Source organism: Danio rerio, chromosome 16 (assembly GCF_052040795.2).
Source record: "Danio rerio strain M-AB ecotype USA chromosome 16, GRCz13ab, whole genome shotgun sequence".
Lineage (NCBI taxonomy): Eukaryota > Metazoa > Chordata > Actinopteri > Cypriniformes > Danionidae > Danio > Danio rerio.
The window spans coordinates 37243328-37265509 of record NC_141036.1 but is presented as its reverse complement, the minus strand read 5'-3'; the positions used below and the strand labels follow the sequence as shown (position 1 = coordinate 37265509).

Genomic DNA, 22182 nt, shown 5'->3' with positions numbered 1-22182 from the left:
GTTTGTAGCTTTAATAGTATGCTGTAACAAGAATGTAAACAACAGGAAATGCTTTATGGCACCGCTAACAATTTAGCTACAATTTCATATTTATCTGTCAAATCGCTGTAAACACCCACAATCTTCACCAGTGCTGCAGTGTCTCTGTATCTGACCACTTTCCCTGCGTTCTACATCTCTACTAGCAAAAGATATGTGAAGGTTTCATATTACTTACACATGCTTATAACCGAATATATATGAAAGACACTTGTCAGATTATATTTTAGAGAGCAGGCGTGAGGTTCAGCTGTGTCCTCTTTATTTTCTGCCTAATTCAGGCTTACACTGAGTGACAGTATTTAGACAGCTAATAGAGGCATGACGCTTTTCCTGGTGACGTGGAGCCCATCCGTGAATCATAGCACATTATTTAAGCTGGCTAATCAGAGCCTCTTGAGTGTGGGCTTTCGGAGCAACTAGGAAATATGACGTTCATTTAACATGAGTAAATGTGATTAGTTTCATGTCTACTTTAATATGTTGTTTTCATGTTAGCTGAGTTGCTGTTTATGATCAAAGTAAGATATATGATAAAAAATAGGTGATTTTCTACAAATGAAGCTTGAGCACACATTTCTCTGCATTTTATAAACACAACCAAGTCTTAAAAATACACTGTGGACCACCCCTTTAATAAATCTGTTTTGTTCAAATTAAAATATGTCAACTATATTCACTGAGAAAATTCATTTTTAAACATGGTGTACTCATTTATGTTGCTGTATATACTTTTTTCAAGTAATGTATTTATTTACTAATAATTTATTATTGCAAGATCTGAGATATTGTAATCCGGGGTCAGATTTTGCTGATGATAGCTGCACTGTATTGCTTGATGTAAGTAGAGACTTCATTAGCTGAGGACAGTGAATTTTGCAGCTTTCATGTAGATTCAGATTGTATAAACACACACACACACACACACACACACACACACACACACACACACACACGCACACACACACACACACACACACACACACACACACACAAACACACACACACACACACAAACACACACACACAGACACACACACTCAAACCAGGCTATTACAGATTGCAATCAAACCCATGTAAACACTGTCTGTGAATTTCCTTTTTTGTTGTTTCTCTATGTAAACACCTCCTGTGAGTGTTGCTGGGCTATTGTGCTGTGTGTAAACAGTGCAGAATTTCATGCAAAACTCTGGGCTTCTGTGTACAGACTGCAGACCACCAAACAACAGACAGAGATGGCTGTTACTTCGTTTGTTTAATGTGTCTCTGGTGAAAAAGAGGAATACAATCACTTATGTCGCATCATCGCAGAACTTCATATTCTCCTTCTGTCGCTGTCACCTCATATGACCTTGTACACACGCATAGTCAGACACTGATAGAAAACCAAATGATGTCATCGCAAAACAAAGTGCTGTCTGTTTTGGTTGTGGGTGGCCTATAAGAAAAGAGACCTCTCTTTCCTTCTGTTGCTCTCTTTCTCTCTCTGCCACTCATTTTCTCATTCTCCTCTGATTGTGTCTAACAGACCCTGACTGTTCCTCTGCCTTAATCTCACCTGAAAGACGACATACACATACAGTTCACGCACACAAAGCACAGTTCATCAAAACCCAGTATTAATCCCGGAGAGAGAAAGGCTTTCTCTCATCGCCCACTGACCAGTTAGGACTCATATTCACCAGAGTGCTTCTGAATAGTTGTGCTGATCTTGGATCAGATGTTGGCAGAATTATCTCAGGTGGATTTGTTTCGGCTAAGTACCTTCAAGGTTCCTGTGAGTGAATATGTATCTGTTGTTTCAGTAGATTATAATCTGAAGTGCTTAGATCTATAAATCTGTGTGTTTAGTTTATTTCTGTACTGAAGAAATATGGCTGCGACTGACTAGTGTAACACTAGTTCCTTGCACACATACAGACATTTCCGGAAAGTTGGTATGTGTATGGTCTGTATGTGTGAGCTGGCCTTTTTTGACAATAACGGTAAATTCGTTCCGGCTATTTTCCGGAAAGAGAAGTTGTAACATTACCGGTAATTTGGCGGAATGCTGCGCTGTGTCAAAGAGCTTAGAATCACCAAGAGGGACACTCTATAGAACGTTCCAATGCACCAGCAGGGCCCAGCAACAGCCCCGAATTCTGCCATTTTAGAGTGAAAGCAATCAGCTGTCCATTAGATCTTATTGCTGTCACGATGGCAAGCAGCTGCTTTGTTTTTAATTTATTTATTTAAAAAGCGCATTAAAGCTAAGATAGAACCTGAAAGACGATAATACAGCACTTACCATCAAAATCTTCAGCACTTTTACAAGTTTATTTTACAGACTTTTAACATGCTGTTGCTTTATTGGAATTTTCATTTCAAAATGGCTGCCACACTCTCTAGTGGCTGTTTCCCAAATCGCAATAGAGTGTTGCCTCTTGGTGATTCTATGCTCTTTGGCTGTGTGAATGCAGAAGGAAGATTGCTGGAAAGAGCACGGTCACGTCTAAAACGCTCTGACGTAAGACATCTACTTTAGGCAATCGAAACACTCAAACGCATTCATGTCCGTGCGGTTTATTATGAGAATAATTATATGTTCCTTCTTAATGCCAACTGTGTAAAAATTATATGATAAAATGCTTATGATAAACTGTTTGTTTATCTTTAAGCTTTGACGCGTGTGCACGTAAAGCAGCTGGTGAGCGCCAGCACACACACACATACTGTATTATGTACATCTTGACATGCGAAAGTGTTTCTCTAGATGTTTTCATTGGATTTGTTCACTATACTTATCCATCCACAGAGTTTGTAATGTATTTGTAAACATTTGACTACAAGCACAGGCGTTTAGAGGTCATTTTCTAGTTAATGATGTCAGAATTTACCAGTATTTTGGAATGGATGTGTGAATGGTCTTTTTCTGAAAAAAAATCATGAAGTCCTTGCTTATGTGAACAGCACTTTTTTACTGGTAAAGTCTTTCCAGAAAATTTTTTGATATTTACTGGTATCACTGTGTGAAAGGGGCTACTGGCTACTGTGGCAAGCCTGTTATGAATACATTGAGATCTCACTTTCTGACGGAAAAGTTGGATAAATGTATATTTGTGGCGGCATGGTGGCTCAGTGGTTAGCATTGTCGCCTCACAGCCAGAAGTTTACTGGGTCAAACCTCAGCTGGGCCAGTTGCCATCTCTGTGTGGAGTAGGGTTGTAACAATATACCGGTATGACGGTTTACCACGATTTGAACGTGCACGATTATCATACCATGAACAATTGCATATCAACGGTTTTAACCCTTAAAGACCGAGACAGCCGCCCGCGGCTAAAAATAAGTATTGCTCTTAAATGTTTAATAACTTTTGATCCGCTGATCCGATTCATACAATTCAAAGATTGGCATAAAGAAGAGAATCTCAGCTTTCCAGTGCTGTATCACATAACATTCGCGGAGATCCATGCCCAGATTGGTTCAAACTCGCTATATCACAACCAATAAGCATAGGTTTCGCTTTTGTTTGTGGACCAAGCTTTTTGAACAACACGGAATGAGAGATAGGCATACATTTATGCGCGGCTAAATAAAACGCAAAAAAAAAAAGTTTTGCATGAAATAATTCTCATACTAAGTACTTTTGCATGCACAGCAGCACAGAAACATGACAAAACAGTGACACAGCAAAGACGAACTGCTGCTCTTGCTGTTTTCAAAAGACGCAAATGAAGATGCAGCTGTTTGTCTGCATTGCAGACAACCATATCCATATCCATAGACAACCATATCCTTGCTAGCACATAAAACCTAGGGATGTTCCATATTGAATCTAGTTTCGTTATGTAAATATTTATAGTATAGTAAATATGTATATCTATTTTTTACTGAGGATTTGCACCATGTTTATTTGGACTTTATTTGGACTTTGACACATTATTTATTATTTTCTTATTTTTATTTGTTCATTGTAAGTGGTGTTGTTTATAGTAACTAAAAATATATTATTTGGAAAAAGTCAAATTTGCTTCACTGTTCTATTATTTTGTAACATACCGTATACCGCGAAACCGTCAAACCGTGGTATTGTTTTAGACGATTATCATACCTTGAAAAATTCATACCGTTACAACCCTAGTGTGGAGTTTGCATGTTCTCTTCGTGATTGTGTAGTTTTCCTTCGGGTGCCCCCTACAGTTCAAAGACGTGCTATTGGTGAATTGGATTAACTAAATTGGCTGTAGTTTATGAGTGCATGTGTGAATGCGAGAGTGTATGGGTGTTTCTGCTGATTAAAATATATGCCGGAATAGTTGGCCGTTCATTCCGCTGTGGCGACTCCTGACAAGTGACCATAGCTGGTCCAGCATTAGCTAATACGGGATTCCTCAGTCAGACGATTCCTAAGTCACTATAAATAACCACAGTCCTCATACCACAGTCATCTTCGTCTTGAAGAATACATTTTTCCTTCCCTATTCCTCCCCCTTTTTCCTAGATTGGGAGGCACGGCGGCCCAGTGGTTAGCACTGTTACCTCACAGCAAGAACGTCATTGGTTCTAATCCTTACCAGGCCAGTAAACATTTCTAAGTGGAGTTCACATGTTTCCCTGTGCTTGTGTGGGTTTTCTCCGGATTCCCTGGTTTCCTCAGACAGTCCAAAGACATGCTTCATAAGTAAATTGACCAAACCAAATTGGCACAAATGCAATTCGTCATTAGGCAAAAATAAACGGGGGAGTTCTAGAGATCTACTGTACCTGAGCTCAATGTCCCCTCGGCCTGCAAATGGGAGGAAGGCAAGGGCTCTCTCATGGGACAGCATGACAAGCAAGCTTATAATCAATCATCAGCTAAGTGTGAAAGGGTCTAAGCCTAAGGAAAATAATTTAATGAACAGTATATATTTATTATATTGTATTTATTGTAAATATATTGTGTATTTTTTGCTTTGGTAATTGAGTGAATCTGACAAAACCTGACAAAGTGTCTGAGTGGTGTGAAATGGCCTTAATGTTTCTCATATGATGTCAGTTAATATGATGTCAGTAAAATAAAAAAAATGTGCAGTCAGATACAGTAAAAACGCTAATAGAGTGAAATATACTGTAATCATGATCTAAAATTTGTATATGAAAAATAATATAACATCATTTAATATGTTACTTGTGTTCTGGTGTAGTCTGGTGCATAATTACCCTAAAAATGCTGCATTGAAAGGGTTTATTTTGGCTCCGCCTTTTCAATTATATATATTACCACAAAATACCTTGATCCACTTCATTTAATGCTTGTTTTAGTTCCTGTTAGGTTAAAAGAGGCCTCTTTTTAGTGCCGGTCTTGCAAATAAAAAAAACAAAGTCACAACAAACCAGAGCAACTGGAAGTATATTCCTTCTAACCGACTGTGCACTTAAAAGTGCATTATGAACACACAATAAATCTGCCTACAGACTCAAATCTCAGTCTGCACTCTCCATATTCCTCTCCCACACTTATGAATTCACCCACCGCCTGAAACCAGACAGTCCTCCCTTTTAAGGGCACTATATAAGCTCAATTGCTGTGTAAATGTCTTTAAGAGAAATCCAAAGTGCTGGAAGAAAAATATCTGCTTTAAGGTTTTTTTCAGCCGGCATGCCTGCAGTTACGCACACAAGGTTCTCATGTTTCGTTTTCTTTCATTGTTTTACAGTATTGCATTCTTTTGGTGCACACAATGGAAGTCAAAGGTGACCAAAACTGTTTGGTGACCATCATGCTTCAAATATTTCATGGTGAAACATTGAAATGATCAAGCCACCACTTACTGTACATGGTCTTCAATTTTTACACAATTTTTTGACTATATAATCTGATTCATGTTGAAGAAAAACATTTCCAAAAATATGATTTTTAGTCTAGATTGATGGCTGATGACTGAGGAGCAAAATTAGGCGCTGTCTTATTAGTAACGGCAGTTTTACGTGACTTTCATTAATATATTTAGTGCAGTTCTGTTGCTTTTTAAAAGAGATCGGAAAATGTAGGCCAAAATTATATCCGGGGTGTGAATAATGTCAAAAGTTTATGTATATATACAGAATTATTAACCCATTGTTTATTTTTCCCCCAATTTCTGTTTATCAGAGAGAAGACTTTTTCAACACATATCTAAACATGATAGTTTTAATAACTTCTTATTATTAAAGAAGTTATCTCTAATAACTGATTTATTTCATATTTGCCATGATGACAGTACATAATGTTTTACTAGATGTTTTTAAGACACTTCTATACAGCTTAAAGTGACATTTAAAGGCTTAACTAGGTTAATTAAGTTAACTAGGTTAGGGTAATTAGGCAATTTATTGTATAACGATGATTTGTATGTAGACTATCAAAAAATATATAGCCTAAAGGGGCTAATAATTTTGACCTTAAAATGGCTTTTAAAAAATTTAAAATTTCTTTTATTCAAACCACAATAAAACTAATAAGACTTTCTCCAGAAGAAAAATATTATCAGGCATACTGTGAAAAAAAGAAAAAATAAAAAAATTAAAAGGGGGCTTATAATTCTGACTTCAACTGTATGTGTATGTATATATACACACACACGCACACACACACACACACACGCACACACACACACACACACACACACACACACACACACACCCTGATTAATAAGTGGGACTAAGCCAAAAAGAAAATGAATGAATGAATAGTTATAATTTCCTTTCTTTCCTCTATTGCTATAGTCAGATCAGATAAAAGATGCTTTTATAATGAGGAAACGATGACGACTGAAACAATGTGCCATGTGGGAATGAGTTTTGATGAAAGCACTTCCTCTTTCGGCATGATCAAAACATGTGGAAAGCATTCCAGACCTGTTGCCTTAAAGGAAGTAAAGTATGCAGCACACAGGAGTATAGCGCTGAGTGCTGCAGGTGCTCTGTTAATTCATTTTCTTTTCTGGTTGACTGGCATGCTGACACTGATGGGGCGGCCAGTATTTTTATATGACACTCACGTCCACTTCCCTTCTGTTTTTCCCATAGCGTTTGTGGCTCACAGTGTGATGTCTGCAAATCTGTACAAGATCGACAGCTGCTATAGACTTCCAAATTGAAAATGCAGCACTGTTTTTTCCCCTCTCGTGCTGGCCTCTTTCTTTCTCTTTTTATGCCTTCATGCATTACTCTTTCTCTTGTTCTCGGTCTGTCTTTCCTTTAAACACGCGCTTACAGGCAAAAAATAACTGTAAGAGGTTTATCCAGCTGCAGGGTAACCAGATTCCCATATGTAATCTAATTAAAAGGAGCTATGCTTATAATAAACATTTGCTTTTTGAGGTTTATTGGTATTTTCAGTTCTCTCTTGATGCCTTGTGTGTAGCAAAAGCTTTTATCTCTCTCTTTTTCCTCTTTCCCCAACACAGGAACTTCTGAAGGACCCACTGTACATTGGTTTGAGGCATAAAAGAGTACGTGGACAGGCCTACGATGAGCTTCTGGATGAATTTATGAAGGCCATCACAGACAGGTATAGTAAACCGCTGGCGTACCCCTCCTGCACTTCTTCCACAGGCCGCTGATGGAAACGCCTGGAGAGCATAGCTGAGCTGTTGCGTTGCAGGAATGTGGGGTGAAGCGCGTGCCTCTAGATTTGCGGGCTCTGAGCGACGACTCCAGTGGCAGAGACCAGAACCGGATCGCTGACTGCACGCCTCATCAGTTCTCTCCCCACATATCCTGCTCCGTACTGAGCCATGCGCTGATGTAATTCGGCCCATAACCAGTCCCCACAGCCTGATGGTTCAGTGGGCTCCCTGATACTTTGGTTTATGATCTTCTGCCATTTTTCTTTGACAGTTTGCATAAAATAGAAGCTTAGATTATTTAATTTACTGTCTTTTTACAATTATTTTAATAATTTATATTTTATAATTTATAATAAGTTATTATTATTTTCTTTTGGTATTAATAAATGGCAATACTTAATGTCTTTCTTATTAGATTGCAATTCAGTGAGTGATGGAGTTCAGAATGGTTAGCCTGCAGAATTAAACATTACGTGTGCTTTTAGGTCTTTATTATGTAACAGCAACTATATTTTAAAGGTTTAAAATCATAATCAAAATATTTGATAGCATGGAAAAGCTGTAAATTAAGCCAATAGTTTAATAACTCAGTAAAGACACACAGATAGATGATGTCTTTTGCAGAATGTATAGTTTTTCTTTGGGTAAAATATTTAAAGGAATCATTTACCTAAAAATATCATCATTTACTCACCCTGAAGTTGTTTCAAACCAGTTTCTTTCCTGTTTAACACAAAATAATTAATTTAAAGAATAATGATGCAGCTGGAAGGGCATCCACTGCATAAAACATATGCTGTATAAATTTGTGGTCATGCTGCTGTGGCGACCACAGATTAATTAAAGGACGAGGCGAAAAGAAAGTAAATTAATAAAATAAAGTATAATTAATAAAGAATAAATTCAATAATAAATATGAATTTAATTCAATTAATGTTGTTAAACAAATGGTTGACAGTAGCCATTGCGTTCCATGTTTTAACATTTTAATACTACACTGTTAATGATATTTACACAGTATTTAACTGTAATGTGAACTGTAGGACTTTTAATTTAGGACAGTTATAAAGTATGTTACTGAATTGTTAAGTTGCTTTGTGAAAATTCTATTTTATAGTTGTATATTTATAATTGTATGTTTTATAATTGTATTTTTTTAGAGAAAAGACATGTAATACTGTAAATATACATTAAGCAAGATAAATGATGCTGTAAATGTAAATACAGTCTTTTTGCTGTAATTGATTTACAGTAAGTTACTGGTGAACTGGTGCCTTAAGCTACTGTAGATTTTACAGGAAATTGCTAATGCCAATGATTGTGTCCAAATTTGCATACTTTCATACTATATAGTACGCTAAAAAAGTATGCGAGCTGAGTAGTATGTCAGATTTCATAGAATTCAAAAAAAAAAGTATGCGAGAAGTATTTTGATGATCTACTCCGACGAGATTCTGAAGTGCGCATCGGATGGACGATATGCTACCGATGGACGATACGCTATTGAGAGAGAATTTATAAATGGGAACCAACCAGCTGAAATCATTAGAACAACTCTCAAAGTCTTTCACAGGTGAACACCATTAACATTCAAGAACTCTCGGTTTTGGTCAAAGGTCCCTGGGTTGCTTTAGGCTCTGGTGTGGCCTGTCATAAGGACATATTGCCACACATGGCTGTATTTAAAGCAGAACTCAAAAACCCCAGTGTCTGATTTCTCTCCAGCTGGCAGAATATCGCCATGATTCTATAATAACGGGGTGGACATGAAACTACAGGGAGCAGCATCACTTTTCCCTAAAATGCAGAGCTGGTGGAAAATGAATGATTATGGGTTGCCTTCTGAACAAATGATTACAGTCCTGGTGATTTTTAATAAAGTTCTTATAATTTTACATTTCAGAGGCTTGTTGCTTCAGGATGAATCTTAGAGTTTGCTTGATTGATGTGTGTTAAATTTACTTTTATGCATTATGCAAAGGTTACGACTTGAATAGATAAAGTCATTTTAATGGAAAATGGTTTCAATTTCATTTTGAATTGAAACAATGATTTTGCTGTTACTAGCGTAATGTCAATTTACACTCAGGATTCAACTGCATTACATAGAATGTTCTGAACTTCCAGACTCAAACGTTTGAAGGACTTTGAAGAAACGGTTGTAATTTTAAAGGGTCGTGAAACACATTTTTTGAGATGTTGACAGTCACATATATGTCCTACATTCCTAAAAACACCACTAGGACACATATATCTCACTTAAAGATGAAAATTGGTTGTTTTTGAGTTGTTCTGACCAAATTCATTCTTCCGGTTTGAAAAGTAATTTCGAAGTTACGTCATGAGATTATTGTGTAAAATTCCAGCGTGAAGATCTCTGGATCTCTGTACCGGGCAGTACAAAGTGATGTCATTGAGCTTTTAACATTAGGTCATGAAAAAGACTTGGTTCGAACCAATCAGTGCCGGTGGGTCCAGCGTGACGTCTTTGAATTTTCAGCAGTAATTCATAAGTAAGAGTTGGTGTAAACTAATCATTGCGCTCTATTGTGAATGAGGTGAAATTTCATTAATATGCATGATATAGCTTCAAAGACCTGCATAATTACCAGTTACAGTGTTCAGAGAGACGCCATGTTGTGTTGCCAACCTAAATTAAAACAAGTGGAAGAAGAAGAAAAACTGTTTGGAGGTATGGGTGGTTGGTGTTCCCTTTTTAAATGTGCCGAAACAAAAGTTTTGTTTTCATTTGCCTGTGATGAAAGCATAGCTGGCGTGAGGACCCAAGCAGTTGAATTAAAGTGGTCTGCTAACACGCGACAAAAAATATGTTTGTAAGGAACACTTTTTTGGTGTTGAATGTGTACGGATTTTCTTGTTCAAGTTTCTCCAGATGGCAAAGTTAGTCAATATTGTCAGCAGTATTCTTTTAGTTTTTAAAGACATACCTTAGTCAAAATTAATTTAGTTACTAAGTTTACAGTAATTTCACTACAATATTCGGATAGCAAAGTTAGATTGTATCTTCAACAGTACAGCTTCAGTTTTCGAAGACATAGTGAAATGACTAAAGTAACTAAGTAGTGTACAGTAATATTACTACAATATTATGGACTGAAATTGCTTTGTTTGGTGTCTTTTTAAACAGTTGTACAACCGTTACATCGTCCTCTGAACCCGAGGTGCAGTGTGAGGTGCGGTGCCAGACCGATGTTTTCACAACAGATGTAGCATGCTAAGATTACAACAGGGACTTTACTTTTGCAGTGCAGTGCAGTATTTGTGGCAGGCACAATGGTGTATTTATTAGTTATTTGTTTATTTTAACAAATAAAGTTGGGGATATTAATTGCCAGAATAATAACCAAAAGACTTTAATATTCGCCTCGTCAGGAGCATCTTCACTTTCCTGCATTCATGGACGTTTTTGTGTTGAAAGGTTAAAAATGATAAGACAGTGGACCTGCACTGTCATCAACCGGATAATGTGACTGAGGGGAATCTGGTGGAAAGAAATCAGTATGTAAATTTTTACATACTGTAGCTCTCAGATCTACTGTAAACGCTGCTCTCCGAATTGTTGTCCATCTCCCCTGCGTCTGTGTTTGGGTTGCCACATGTAATAAAACTCTCTTTTTCATGCAAACCCTTTCCTCTTTCTCTGCAGGACACTCCTACCTAAACAAAGATGGGCACAGCCGCTTTCCTGACTTTTTTCAAACAACAGGTGTGAAAACACCCTGCTGAGACACTGGGCTTTCATGGCACTTTTATATTATATCACATAATATGATTAACTTCATCGTGTCACCACACTATCCACTTTTCCTCTGGAGTTTTGTGTAATTTGGGGTATTTCATTCTTATTTGTTGACTTTAACTGCAGTTTGGGACTTTCACTTCCATTTACGGACATTTCATGCAAGCCCCCTGTGAAAAATGAGGTATTGGATGCAGGGAACCGCTGGAAAAGTGTTGACCCAATGAAATTTTTAATACAGCATGCCATATTAGAGAAAAAAAACTCTGCTTTGCTATGTAGATGTAGAGACTCAGAAGGTGCATAGAATTGCATCAAACAGCCGTGTGTGTGTATAGACTATCTAGTCATAAAATGTGGCGAAAATCATACGCGGCAAATCCTACTTGACTGTAATAGTTTGATTAAGGTGTTTACATGTTTATATTCAGAGAGCAGCATTTACAGCAGATCTTTTAGTCCATAATATTGTAGTGATATTAACGTACTATAAACGTGGTAACTATGTTATTTAAACTAAGGTACTGTATGTCTTTAAAAACTAAATAAGTACTGCTAATGATACTAACTAACTGTGCCATCTGAATAAAATAATCAAAGAACATTGATCACACACTTACCAAATTCGTAGAGACAGGACAATCAACACGAACTGGAACCACTTTTTTTTTTTTTTTAAAGAAGACAAGTGGCAAATCCAGATTTTACCATTTCCAGATGCGAAAAGCTCTCGGGTAAAAAAAAAAATGTTCCTTACAAATATGTTTTTGTTGCTTGTTAGCAAACCCCTGTAATCTACACATCCACACGAATTCTGTGCTCTCATCGCATGAAAAATGAAAACAAAAATTTTGTTGTGGCACATTTATTAAAGCAACACTAAGGACACAAATCTTCAAACAATTCTTCTTCTTCCACTTGTTTTAATTACAGTTGGCAACACAACGTGGCGTCTCTATTAACACTGTAACAGGTAAAAACTGTCTTTGAAGCTAAATCATACATATTAATGAAGTTGCACCTCATTCACAATAGAGCGCGATGATTAGATTAAACCAAGTCTTACTCATGAATTAATGCTGAAAATTCAAAGACGTCACGTTGGACCCACCGGTGCAGACATGGTACAGACTGGAATTTACACAAGGATCTAATCGCTGTGACGTAGCTTCAACATTTGATTTTTAAACCAGACGAACGAATGTTTACTTTTTTTGTGAAATATATGTGTCCTAATAGTGTTTTTAGCAATGTGGGGCATGACTGTCAACATCTCAAAAAATGTGTTGGTGTTTCATGACCCTTTAAGTGCCAGCGAAAGACAAGTCTCAAACTTTTCAATAATAATTAAAAGAAAAAAATAACTAAATGTGTTCTGCATATTTGTGTTGCTTTAAATGAGATGAACTGTCAAAGGTTTTGGTTTACGAACCCACAGGTGCTCTGCTTCAATTCTTTTTGTGTGAGTGTGGACTCAAGTGATGAAGAGTAATTACACCAATTCCTGTCAAGGATTTTTCTGCAGCACAAAGGCTTTGACAAGACAAACTAGAGCAGATAGTGGGCATAGATGATGTTTGACATTTACAGAGAGTACAATCAAATATAAAGATGAAAAGTCCCAGAAGAAAGGCAGCTTTTTAGGCAGTTAGTGCTGACAGTGTTTTCACAGGGGGTTGTTATGCTTTCTTTAATGATTTACTTTTAGAATAGGGTTTTTTGTTTGTTTGTTTGTTTGTTTTTTTTGATTCTCAGGTTCAGTGTTGTGGTGCTGCAGTAGTTTGTGGCTGGTTGACTTTGTTTTCCGTCCGCTCCCTGAAGAGACAGAAGTGTATCTGTCTTCTGTAGGCCCTCTGTGCACCCGGACAATTCCCATGTCAAATTATTTCATTAGGGCTTGTTGCTTTCACAGAGCTGTCATGGTGACGGTGTTCCAGCTATTGCTATGGTAACCCGGGCATCTCAGGGCACTGCCATGAAGCCATGTTAGGAGATGTTGCTTCATTTTTGTCAGCAGATGGGAATTGGGGAATGATGTTTGAAAGAGTGATTTAATAAAAGGAAGTTTGTGAAATGCTACCAGTCCCATAGGAGCCTGTGTTGGCTCAAGAAGAGTGATGGAGTCAGAACTTACCCTGAGTAAATATGTTGTCTGTCCCATATCAATAAAAACACTACACTTCCTGACAAGTCTTGTCGCCTATTCACATTTAATAACTTGATTTGTAGTTGATCATTTGGAATCAGAAGTGTCTTGTATCAAAGGCAAAAGCCTCTAGATTATACTTTTTTTTTTTACAAAAGTAAAATATGATCATTGATTTTTAATGATTTATTTAGGACAGTAAGGTCTGACTTTGCTTAGACAAGAGTCTTGTCACTTAACAGAAATAATGTACAGTGTAGAATATAAAGTCATTGTGCAGTGGAAAAAGAATTAACATTGTGTATGACTCCCATGAGCTTGGAGGACTGCATTCATACATCTCTGCAATGACTCAAATAGCTTATCAGTAAAGTCATCTGAAACGTCAAAGAAAGCGTTGTTGCAGGACTCTTAGAGTTCATCAAGATTCTTTGGAATCATCTTTAATGCCTTCTCTATCTTACCCCAGACATGCTCAATAATGTTCATGTCTGATGACTGGGCTGGCCAATCCTGAAGCACCTTGACCTTCTTTGCTTTCAGGAACTTTGATGTGGAGGCTGAAGTATGAGAAGGAGCGCTATCCTGCTGAAGAATTTGCCCTCTCCTGTGGTTTGTAATGTAATGGGCAGCAAGAATGTCTTGATACATCAAGCTGTTGATGTTGCCATCCACTCTGCAGATCTATCACTCATCCCATACTGAATGTAACCCCAAACCATGACTTTTTCTTCACAGAACTTGACTGATTTCTGTGTGAATCTTGGGTCCATGCAGGTTCCAATAGGTATTCTGCAGTATTTGCTATGATTGGAATACAGTTCAACAGATGATTTAGTCGAAATATCGACCTTCGGACACTTTTCCACAGTCCATCCTTCCTGCAAGCTGTTGGCAAATGCAACACGTTTTTTAATTGTCTTCTGTTTAATGCTGGTTTTTGAGCATTAATTTGGCCATTAAGACAACTGCATGAAAGAATTCGACAAACTTTTCTTGCAGATACAGGGGTTTCTGGAGACCAGTTGTTATGTAGCTCTGCTGCAGTTGAAAAAGGTTTGGCCCTGGACTGTCAAACCAACAAGCTCCTCGAATCGTTGTCTTACGGTGTTTACTTATATTGAGCCTGTCTTGAAGTTTACCAGTTTCTTCAAATTTTTTTTTTATATCTTCTCCACTTTAGATCATTTAGATACATTTAAGATGTCTGCCACCTCAGCAGGAAATTTTATTTTCAGGCTTTTAATGATCAGCACTTTGGTCTGTGGTCAGGTCTTTGGCTAGCTGTCAGGTCAGGATACATTTCAAATGAAGGTTGGGTGTCCTGGCCCTCCAGGCACAGCACGTCAACCTTATGTCATATTGACGTTGTACAGTTTGTTTGGAAACGAAAATCAGGTGGACGTCAGAACCCAACGTTAGGCCGACGTCAATGTCCCATGGCCAACCTAAAATCAACCTTATATCAACATCTAATCACGTTACATCTTGATGTTGTGTGGACGTTATCACTATGACTTCTATTAGACGTTGAATCTTGGTCACTTTCCAACACAACCTAAAATCAACCAAATATCAACATAATTTGAAGTCGTCATTGGATGTCAAAATAATGTCGTCCTTAGATGCTGGCTAGACATTGAATGTTGGTCAGCTGACGTCATGACCAAAATCTTACCTAATATTAACGTCTTATGATGTTGTGTGCCTGCTCTACATCTACCGAGAAATGTGGAGGGTCTTTTTTTTATCTCTAATATGGCAATCGGTATCAAAAGTTCCATTAAGACAACACTTCCAACACTTGAGTTATTATCACTATTTGTCACAGGTGATGCTTTAATTTGTGATTGGGTGAATCCTTCAAAGATGTGACAAAACTTTTGTCTTAGCAAAGTCCGTCCTAATTAAATAATTAAAAATCAAGGCATGATTTTATTTTATTTTGGTAAAATGAGCATAATCTTGAGGCCTTTGCCTGTCATATTAGCCACTTTTGATACCAAATAATCAACTAGAAGTTAAGTTATCGTTTGTTGTTCCTTAAACTTGGATAGGCGACAAGACTTTTGGGGGGATGCATGGTTTACCGGCGTGATGGTATCATGATACCATGGCTCCAAAATGCTGGCGTTTCCACTTTTTTTGTAAACAGTAGTGTCGTCATTAGCGGTCTATCTACAAAACATTATATTGCATGTGAAATTATCACTAAAATAATTACATGTTTGTGCACTGATAGACCATTTTATTTTAATAATCTATGGAGCTCTTTAAGATTGCAAAACCATGTAGAATTTGCACCTTTTATTGTAGTCTATTTCACGTTTTCAGACACTTCAGTTCAAATCTGAATCAGTAATTTTGTTGGACAAATGCTCGTTTTGTATCAAATTTCGTTGGGTATAATTTGTATCTTTATTTTAATGCAATTTTGTTGGCGAGTTATCTACAAAATATACAAAAAGAACTAATGCATTTTAGGTGAAGTGACATGCAGATAATACTTTTTTCAGTAATAAGGATATTGTGAATTAAATTCAAGCAAGCCTATTATAACATATAAAACAAAGTATTTCTGACCATTTTTTTTTCATAGATTTGATTTATGAATTACAGTATCGCAATACTATTTTTTATCATGATACTTCAGCTGGTTTAGTATCGTAACATGAATTAATGGTATCGCGACAACTCTAGTGTACATAAGGCTTCCTTACATCAATTATAAATTAAATGAATTGGGTTTAGGGTAACTGTAGAGGTAGGGGGATAGAATATACAGTTTGTAAAATTTATAAATAATTACGTAAGCTGTTAAAATGACATTGCTGTAACGGTGTGTGTGCATATTTACACCATAGGTTGAACAGCTGTGTTTGGAAGAGATTCATACCATGACTTTTAATGTAGCGGTCCATGGACTTAAAGATAATCTCTGAAATTCTGGCAGCTCCACCAAAATCCTCAGACTGAGCATACGTCCTGAGTGTGTGTGGTCAGTGTGGGCCCACCAGGATCACACTAAAACTAAACCAAGTGGCTGTGTTTTCGTCTCTCTTTTCTCTACCCTGTTGTTACGACTGAGCAAACCACTTTATGAGAAGTGCTTAATCCTCGACAGCCATGTTGTGTTTCTGTTAGTGTGCGGATGCTCAAGTGCTGCAATGAGATTTTGGTTGGTTAGTGTCAAATCTCAGAGCTTTATCCAAGGGGGCTTTTCGCTGCAGTTTGGTTTGGGGCAAATAATTAACCTTGAACAGAAACGAGTTATAAATCATCAGCGAATGAAAGTAGAAGGCACAAGGGACCTTGTGCTGTGTTAGCAATGGGTTAAAGATGGGTTTAGTGGTGTATCGTGGGCTCTTAGTGCATTTACTGCATTCCTTTTCAGGAGTGATGGAGCCCAGCTTCCGTCCCAAGATCATTTAGACAGAGACTGAAGTGTGTTATGGTTTGTATAGAATTTGCTGGCTACAGTCTGTGGCTTCCGTCTGCCTGAAAAATAGATTTGGGAATTATGAGACATGGTGCATAGCTGAGTGTTGGGTGTTTTTATGTAAACATAATAAATTAATGCTGCACACACGTACAGGTGTTGATCTGAGGATATGGTCTCTGAGATGAGGAGTTGGTCATGTGTAAGTTTACATATGCTGCATGTGTGTCCTTTGAGGATACTGAGGTCATTCTGGATGTTCTGGTTCATGAAGGGTGACCAGCTTTCTCAGAGTGCAATACAACCCAAAGAGCTGCTTTGAATGATGAAATTATGTTTGTACTTCAGATCATAATGTTTCCAAACATTTAAAAAAAACTTTTTGATGATCAATTCAACAATGTAGCCTGTAACTAGCAAGTCAATGATTACAGGTTTCTAACATTTTTCAAAATAATTTATTTGTGTTAAAAAGAAAAACAAATCTAAAACACGTATGTGACAAGTAAAGGGTAAATATATGATAACAAAATTTTTAGTTTTGTCTGAACTATCCCTTTAAATATCTAAAAAATAAAAAATAATTGAAATATACACACAATCTTTGGCCACTTTATTAGGTACATTGTACTAGTACTGGGTTGAACCCCTATTTTTTTTCTTCAGAACTGCCTTAATCCTTCATGGCATAGATTCAACAAGATACTGCAAATATTCCGCAGAGATTTTGTCCATATTGACATGATAGCATCACGCAGTTGCTGCCGATTTGTCAGCTGCACATCCATAATGTGCATTTCCTGTTCCACCACATCCCAAAGGTGCTCTATTGGATTGACATCTAGTGACTGTGTAAGCCATTTGATTGCAGTGAACTCATTGTAATGTTCAAAAAAACAGTCTGAGATGATTCACGCTTTATGAAACTGTGCGATATCCTGCTTGAAGTAGCCATCAAAAGATTGGTCCACTTTGGTCATAAAGGGACGGACATGGTCAGCAACGATACTAAGGTAGGCTGTGGCTTTGACACAATGCTCAATTGGTACTAACATGCCCCAAAGTGTGCCAAGAAAATATCCCCCAGACTATTACACCACCATCACCAGCCTGAATCATTGATACAAGGCAGGATGGATCCATGTTTTCACGATGTTAACGCCAAATACTGACCCTACCATCTGAATGTCACAGCAGAAATTGAGACTCATCAGACCAGGCAACGTTTTTCAAATTTTATAGTCTAATTTTGGTGAGCCTGTATGAATTGTAGTGTCAGTTTCCTTTTCTTAGCTAAAAGGAGTGGCACCTGGTGTGGTTTTCTGCTGCTGCAGCCCATCTGCCTCAAGGTTGGGTGTGTCGTGCATTCAGAGATGCTGTTCTGCATACCTTGGTTGTAACTAGTGGTTATTTGAATTACTGTTGCCTTTCTATACAGCTGGCCATTCTCCTCTGACCTCTGGCATCAACAAGGCATTTGCTCCCACAGAACTGCCGCTCACTGGATATTTTCTCATTTTCAGACAATTCTCTGTAAACCCTTGAGATGGTTGTGCATCATAATAGCAGTAGATCAGCAGTTTCTGAAATACTTAGACCAGCCCGTCTGGCACCAACAATCATGTCACGTTCAAAGTCACTTAAATCACCTTTCTTCCCCATTCTGATGCTCTGTTTAAACTGCAGCAGATCGTCTTGGCCATGTCTACATGTCTAAATGCCTTGAACTGCTGTCATGTGATTAGCTGATTAATATTGCTTTAACAAACAGTTGGACAGGTGTACCTAATAAAGTGACCGGTGAGTGTAAGAGCTTTAAAATATTATTTTTAAATAAAAGTAATAAATATATTATACTATCCATCCTCTTAGAATCCTATTAATACACTAATGCTACTAAAAACACTTTAAAAAAATCTAAATAGCAAAAGGGTAATGTCATTCTTTGTCATGACTAATTTATCTATTAAGATGAAGAATGCATCAAATTTACTTGGATTTGTTTAGTTATGACTTGATCAGCAGGTGTGTGTGTTCACTACAGCATTTTCCAAAAGAGGGTCAAGGGAAGTGCAGCAACTGAAGCTGGAAAGGCACTTTCTGAAAGTCTCATTCCAGCCTAAAGTTGTCCCATTCGCAGATGTTGATTTGTTTACTGAGAGGATTCTTAGGACAATACCAAAGAAAGATGTTTTTCAGACTTTTACTGTTTCTAAAAAGCATAGCACAGCTGTTCCAGAGCACTCAGTTGATTTAATATTGGCTCAAAGAGCTTCTCTCAACACCCCAACGCTTTCTGCTTCTGTCTGGAGGTAAAGGCAAATAAGGAGAGACAAAGTTCCTGGAGCTCTCAATGTGTTTGGGTGTGTCTGTCATTGTCTGGCCTTATTTTTTTTTTTTTGGTGGAGAGGACCAGTAAAGCTGATCCCCCGGCCAGCTCTTTGTTTAAGTTTTACAACAGACGCAGAGGTGCATTATGGATCTCATTCATCGAGGCGCCAGAGAAAGACAACAAGCTTTGGTGAGAATGAGAACACAATGCACCGAATGGACACTTTTTGTCAGCTAGTTGCTGTGTCTCTCCCTTGCACATTTATCCAAAATTAAACAGCAGCGTAATCCATAGTTAAACTCCTCCAGTCAAATATTAAATGGCTTTTAGTTGACAAAGATTTTTTTCTCATCTTCAGCCTCAGATCATGCACTAGAGTAGATCAGAGAGCAAGATGACTCACTTTCTCTACAACCTATTTATATCTGCTCAAGTTCTCCTCCAGATCCATGAGCTATTACTCTGCTAGTCTCTCTTGACTCCTTTCCTGCTTTGTGCAGCAGATATGTCAGAGTTTAGACTGCAGTTTCATTCAGGACAGGGGTTTATTAAAAACGTTAGATGAAATTGAGATCAAGTGATTTGTTGCTGGAAAGTCACTGGAGATTTGATGTGATTTTTTTTAGCATGTCTGACCACACAACACTGACTGTGCACAACACTGTTTTACTTCAAGCATTAGATCAACTTAAGTCAACTTTCTCTGTATTTGCTTAAGTTGTTGTAAACAATTATGAATTGAAATGTTCAGTTCTAAAGAATACTGTGAGCACTCAATTTTAAGCACGATTGGCATTTTCCATATGCTTTATTCAGAGTCAGTGGCTTAAAGTGAGAATAAAGGGATACTCCATCAAAAATAAAAAAAATCTGTAGTCATTTACTCATCCTCCACTTGTTGCAAACCTGTTTGAGTTTCTTTTCTTCTGTTGAACACAAATAAGGACAAAAACATGAAGAAAAAAAGCCATTGACATCCATAGTGTTTTTTGTTCCTATGGGTGTTCAATGGTTGCTTTTTCAACATCAGAAAATAGCCTCAGGAAATCTTGTTTTGTGTTCAAAAGAATAAAAAAATCATAAAAGTTTAACACCACTTTAGTATGAGTAAATATTTAATAAACATTTTTGGTTGAACTTTCCCTTTATGTCAAGATCAGATCTTGACATCCAAAGTGCTCTGCTTTGCTAGTCCATATGAAAAGTAGTGATGACCAGTTGGTAAACAAGTCCTTCTTCTTAGTTGACTGCCAACTGCCTGGAGGTGTTGTTTTTGAAGAGAGCACATGTGTGGTTAAGCTAATGCAACAGTAAGCCAGAATTAAATCAAATATTTCTAAAATAAATAAACAAATAAATAAAAAAACAGAGCAGAAAACAAAAAAGTAGTCCTCAGATGCCATGTTTTTATTTTCACTGCAATAATCTGATAATGACTACTTCTTTATTGCATTTCTAGTCATTAATTACAGTTCTGGTACTGAACCAACAGAAGTCCCAGAAAGTCATTGGTTTTGAGAAACAATCATAACTGGTTGTTATTTTTTTAATGATGCATCATAATAGTAGTTAAGGAAATAATTCACTCAAAATATATATTTTTTATACACTCTCAGAAATAAGGGCACGCCAGCTGTCACTGTGGTGGTAAAGGTCCATATTATCATCTCAAGGGTATACATAGTATCTAAAAAGTACAAAAGTGTTCCTCTTAAAATTTTTAGGTACTAATATCTACTTTTGCAATGTATATTTGCCACTTGCCATTTTCACTGGCCACAATTTTGTTGTTGAGAATTTATATTTTATTTGCATAAAGGCCTCAAGAATGTATCAGATTTTTCTATAGCCCCACCAAAAAAACAAACAAACAAAAAAACAGTAACAGTAATTCTTAGCCCAAAATAACTGTAAGCAATAGAACGCAGGTGTAAAACATACCGTGTGCAATAATGAAAGGATGGTTAAATAAAAGGTTAAAGTGAAAGCAACCTGCTGTTTACAAAAAGACCTTTAAAAAAATCTGGAGATCTTGAAAGCTGCAGAACTATGGGTACACGAGCATCGCTTTTTGTCCATTTTATTTTAAAAGAGAACCGTTTGCACCAGTTATGTTTCCAAAAAGGGATGCTTTGCGCAAGAAACCGTTTCTTTTTGAAACTTTCAAACACTCATGAGCATCACATCACCTGAAATCAGCCTTGACACTGAAGCCCACGTAAGTGCGTCAGGATCGCCTGTCTCGCAGTGTGCGCGATCGTTCTCTCATTCAGTTTTCATCTGCTTTCTTTTGCTCAAATGAACACAGTTATTATTGTCATTTCTCATGCTGTTGCCTTATTATTCAATACTTGTTTCTGAACTCTGAAAACTGAACTTGTTGCTGTGTTTTAAGAAAACTACTATTTAAAAACTATCTTCAACCAGCCAAAGTGGCTGGTGGGACTGACTGTCTAACCCGCCACAGCTGAAATCTACCAGCATTTGGCGCGTTGGGGAGTGTTAATGTCAAGCCCTGGTTATCAACATTATTCAAAACATCTTCGTTTGTGTTTAAACTTTACTATGGTAAAACTGAGGGTAAATAAATGCTACATTTTCATTTTAGGCCATTGCACAAAAAATGCACCCCTAATAGATTTATTAATACGTCTGACTGATTCAGTGATTCGGGGTTTAACAGACTATGAGTGAGGAGTTAGAAGTAAATGATAGAAGTTTTTCAATGCTGTATAAATTTTAAAAAAGAAAGAATTTACACATTTATTGGGATACAGATATGTGTGATGTCCATATGATTGGGCCAGATCTGCTACATTTTTTACAATAGATTGCTCTGCAGCTTTACTTTATTCACATAGAAAACAATGTCCATACTTGACCTAATATTGT

The 22182-nt window shown here is 37.2% G+C and overlaps 1 protein-coding gene across 4 annotated transcripts in view; it reads left to right on the top strand.

The window, feature by feature from the left end:
- me1 (malic enzyme 1, NADP(+)-dependent, cytosolic) overlaps nt 1–22182 on the top strand; it is a 132533-nt gene that overhangs the window by 93539 nt on the left and 16812 nt on the right. For 3 of the 4 annotated variants that reach the window (XM_087286265.1, XM_087286266.1, NM_001310037.1), the window contains exon 6: nt 7452–7555. In XM_087286265.1, coding sequence (XP_087142391.1) covers nt 7452–7555 — 104 coding nt within the window. Of the gene's footprint in view, nt 1–7451; nt 7667–22182 lie in introns of all 4 variants that reach the window. The other variant, XM_087286267.1, reaches the window with a different exon arrangement.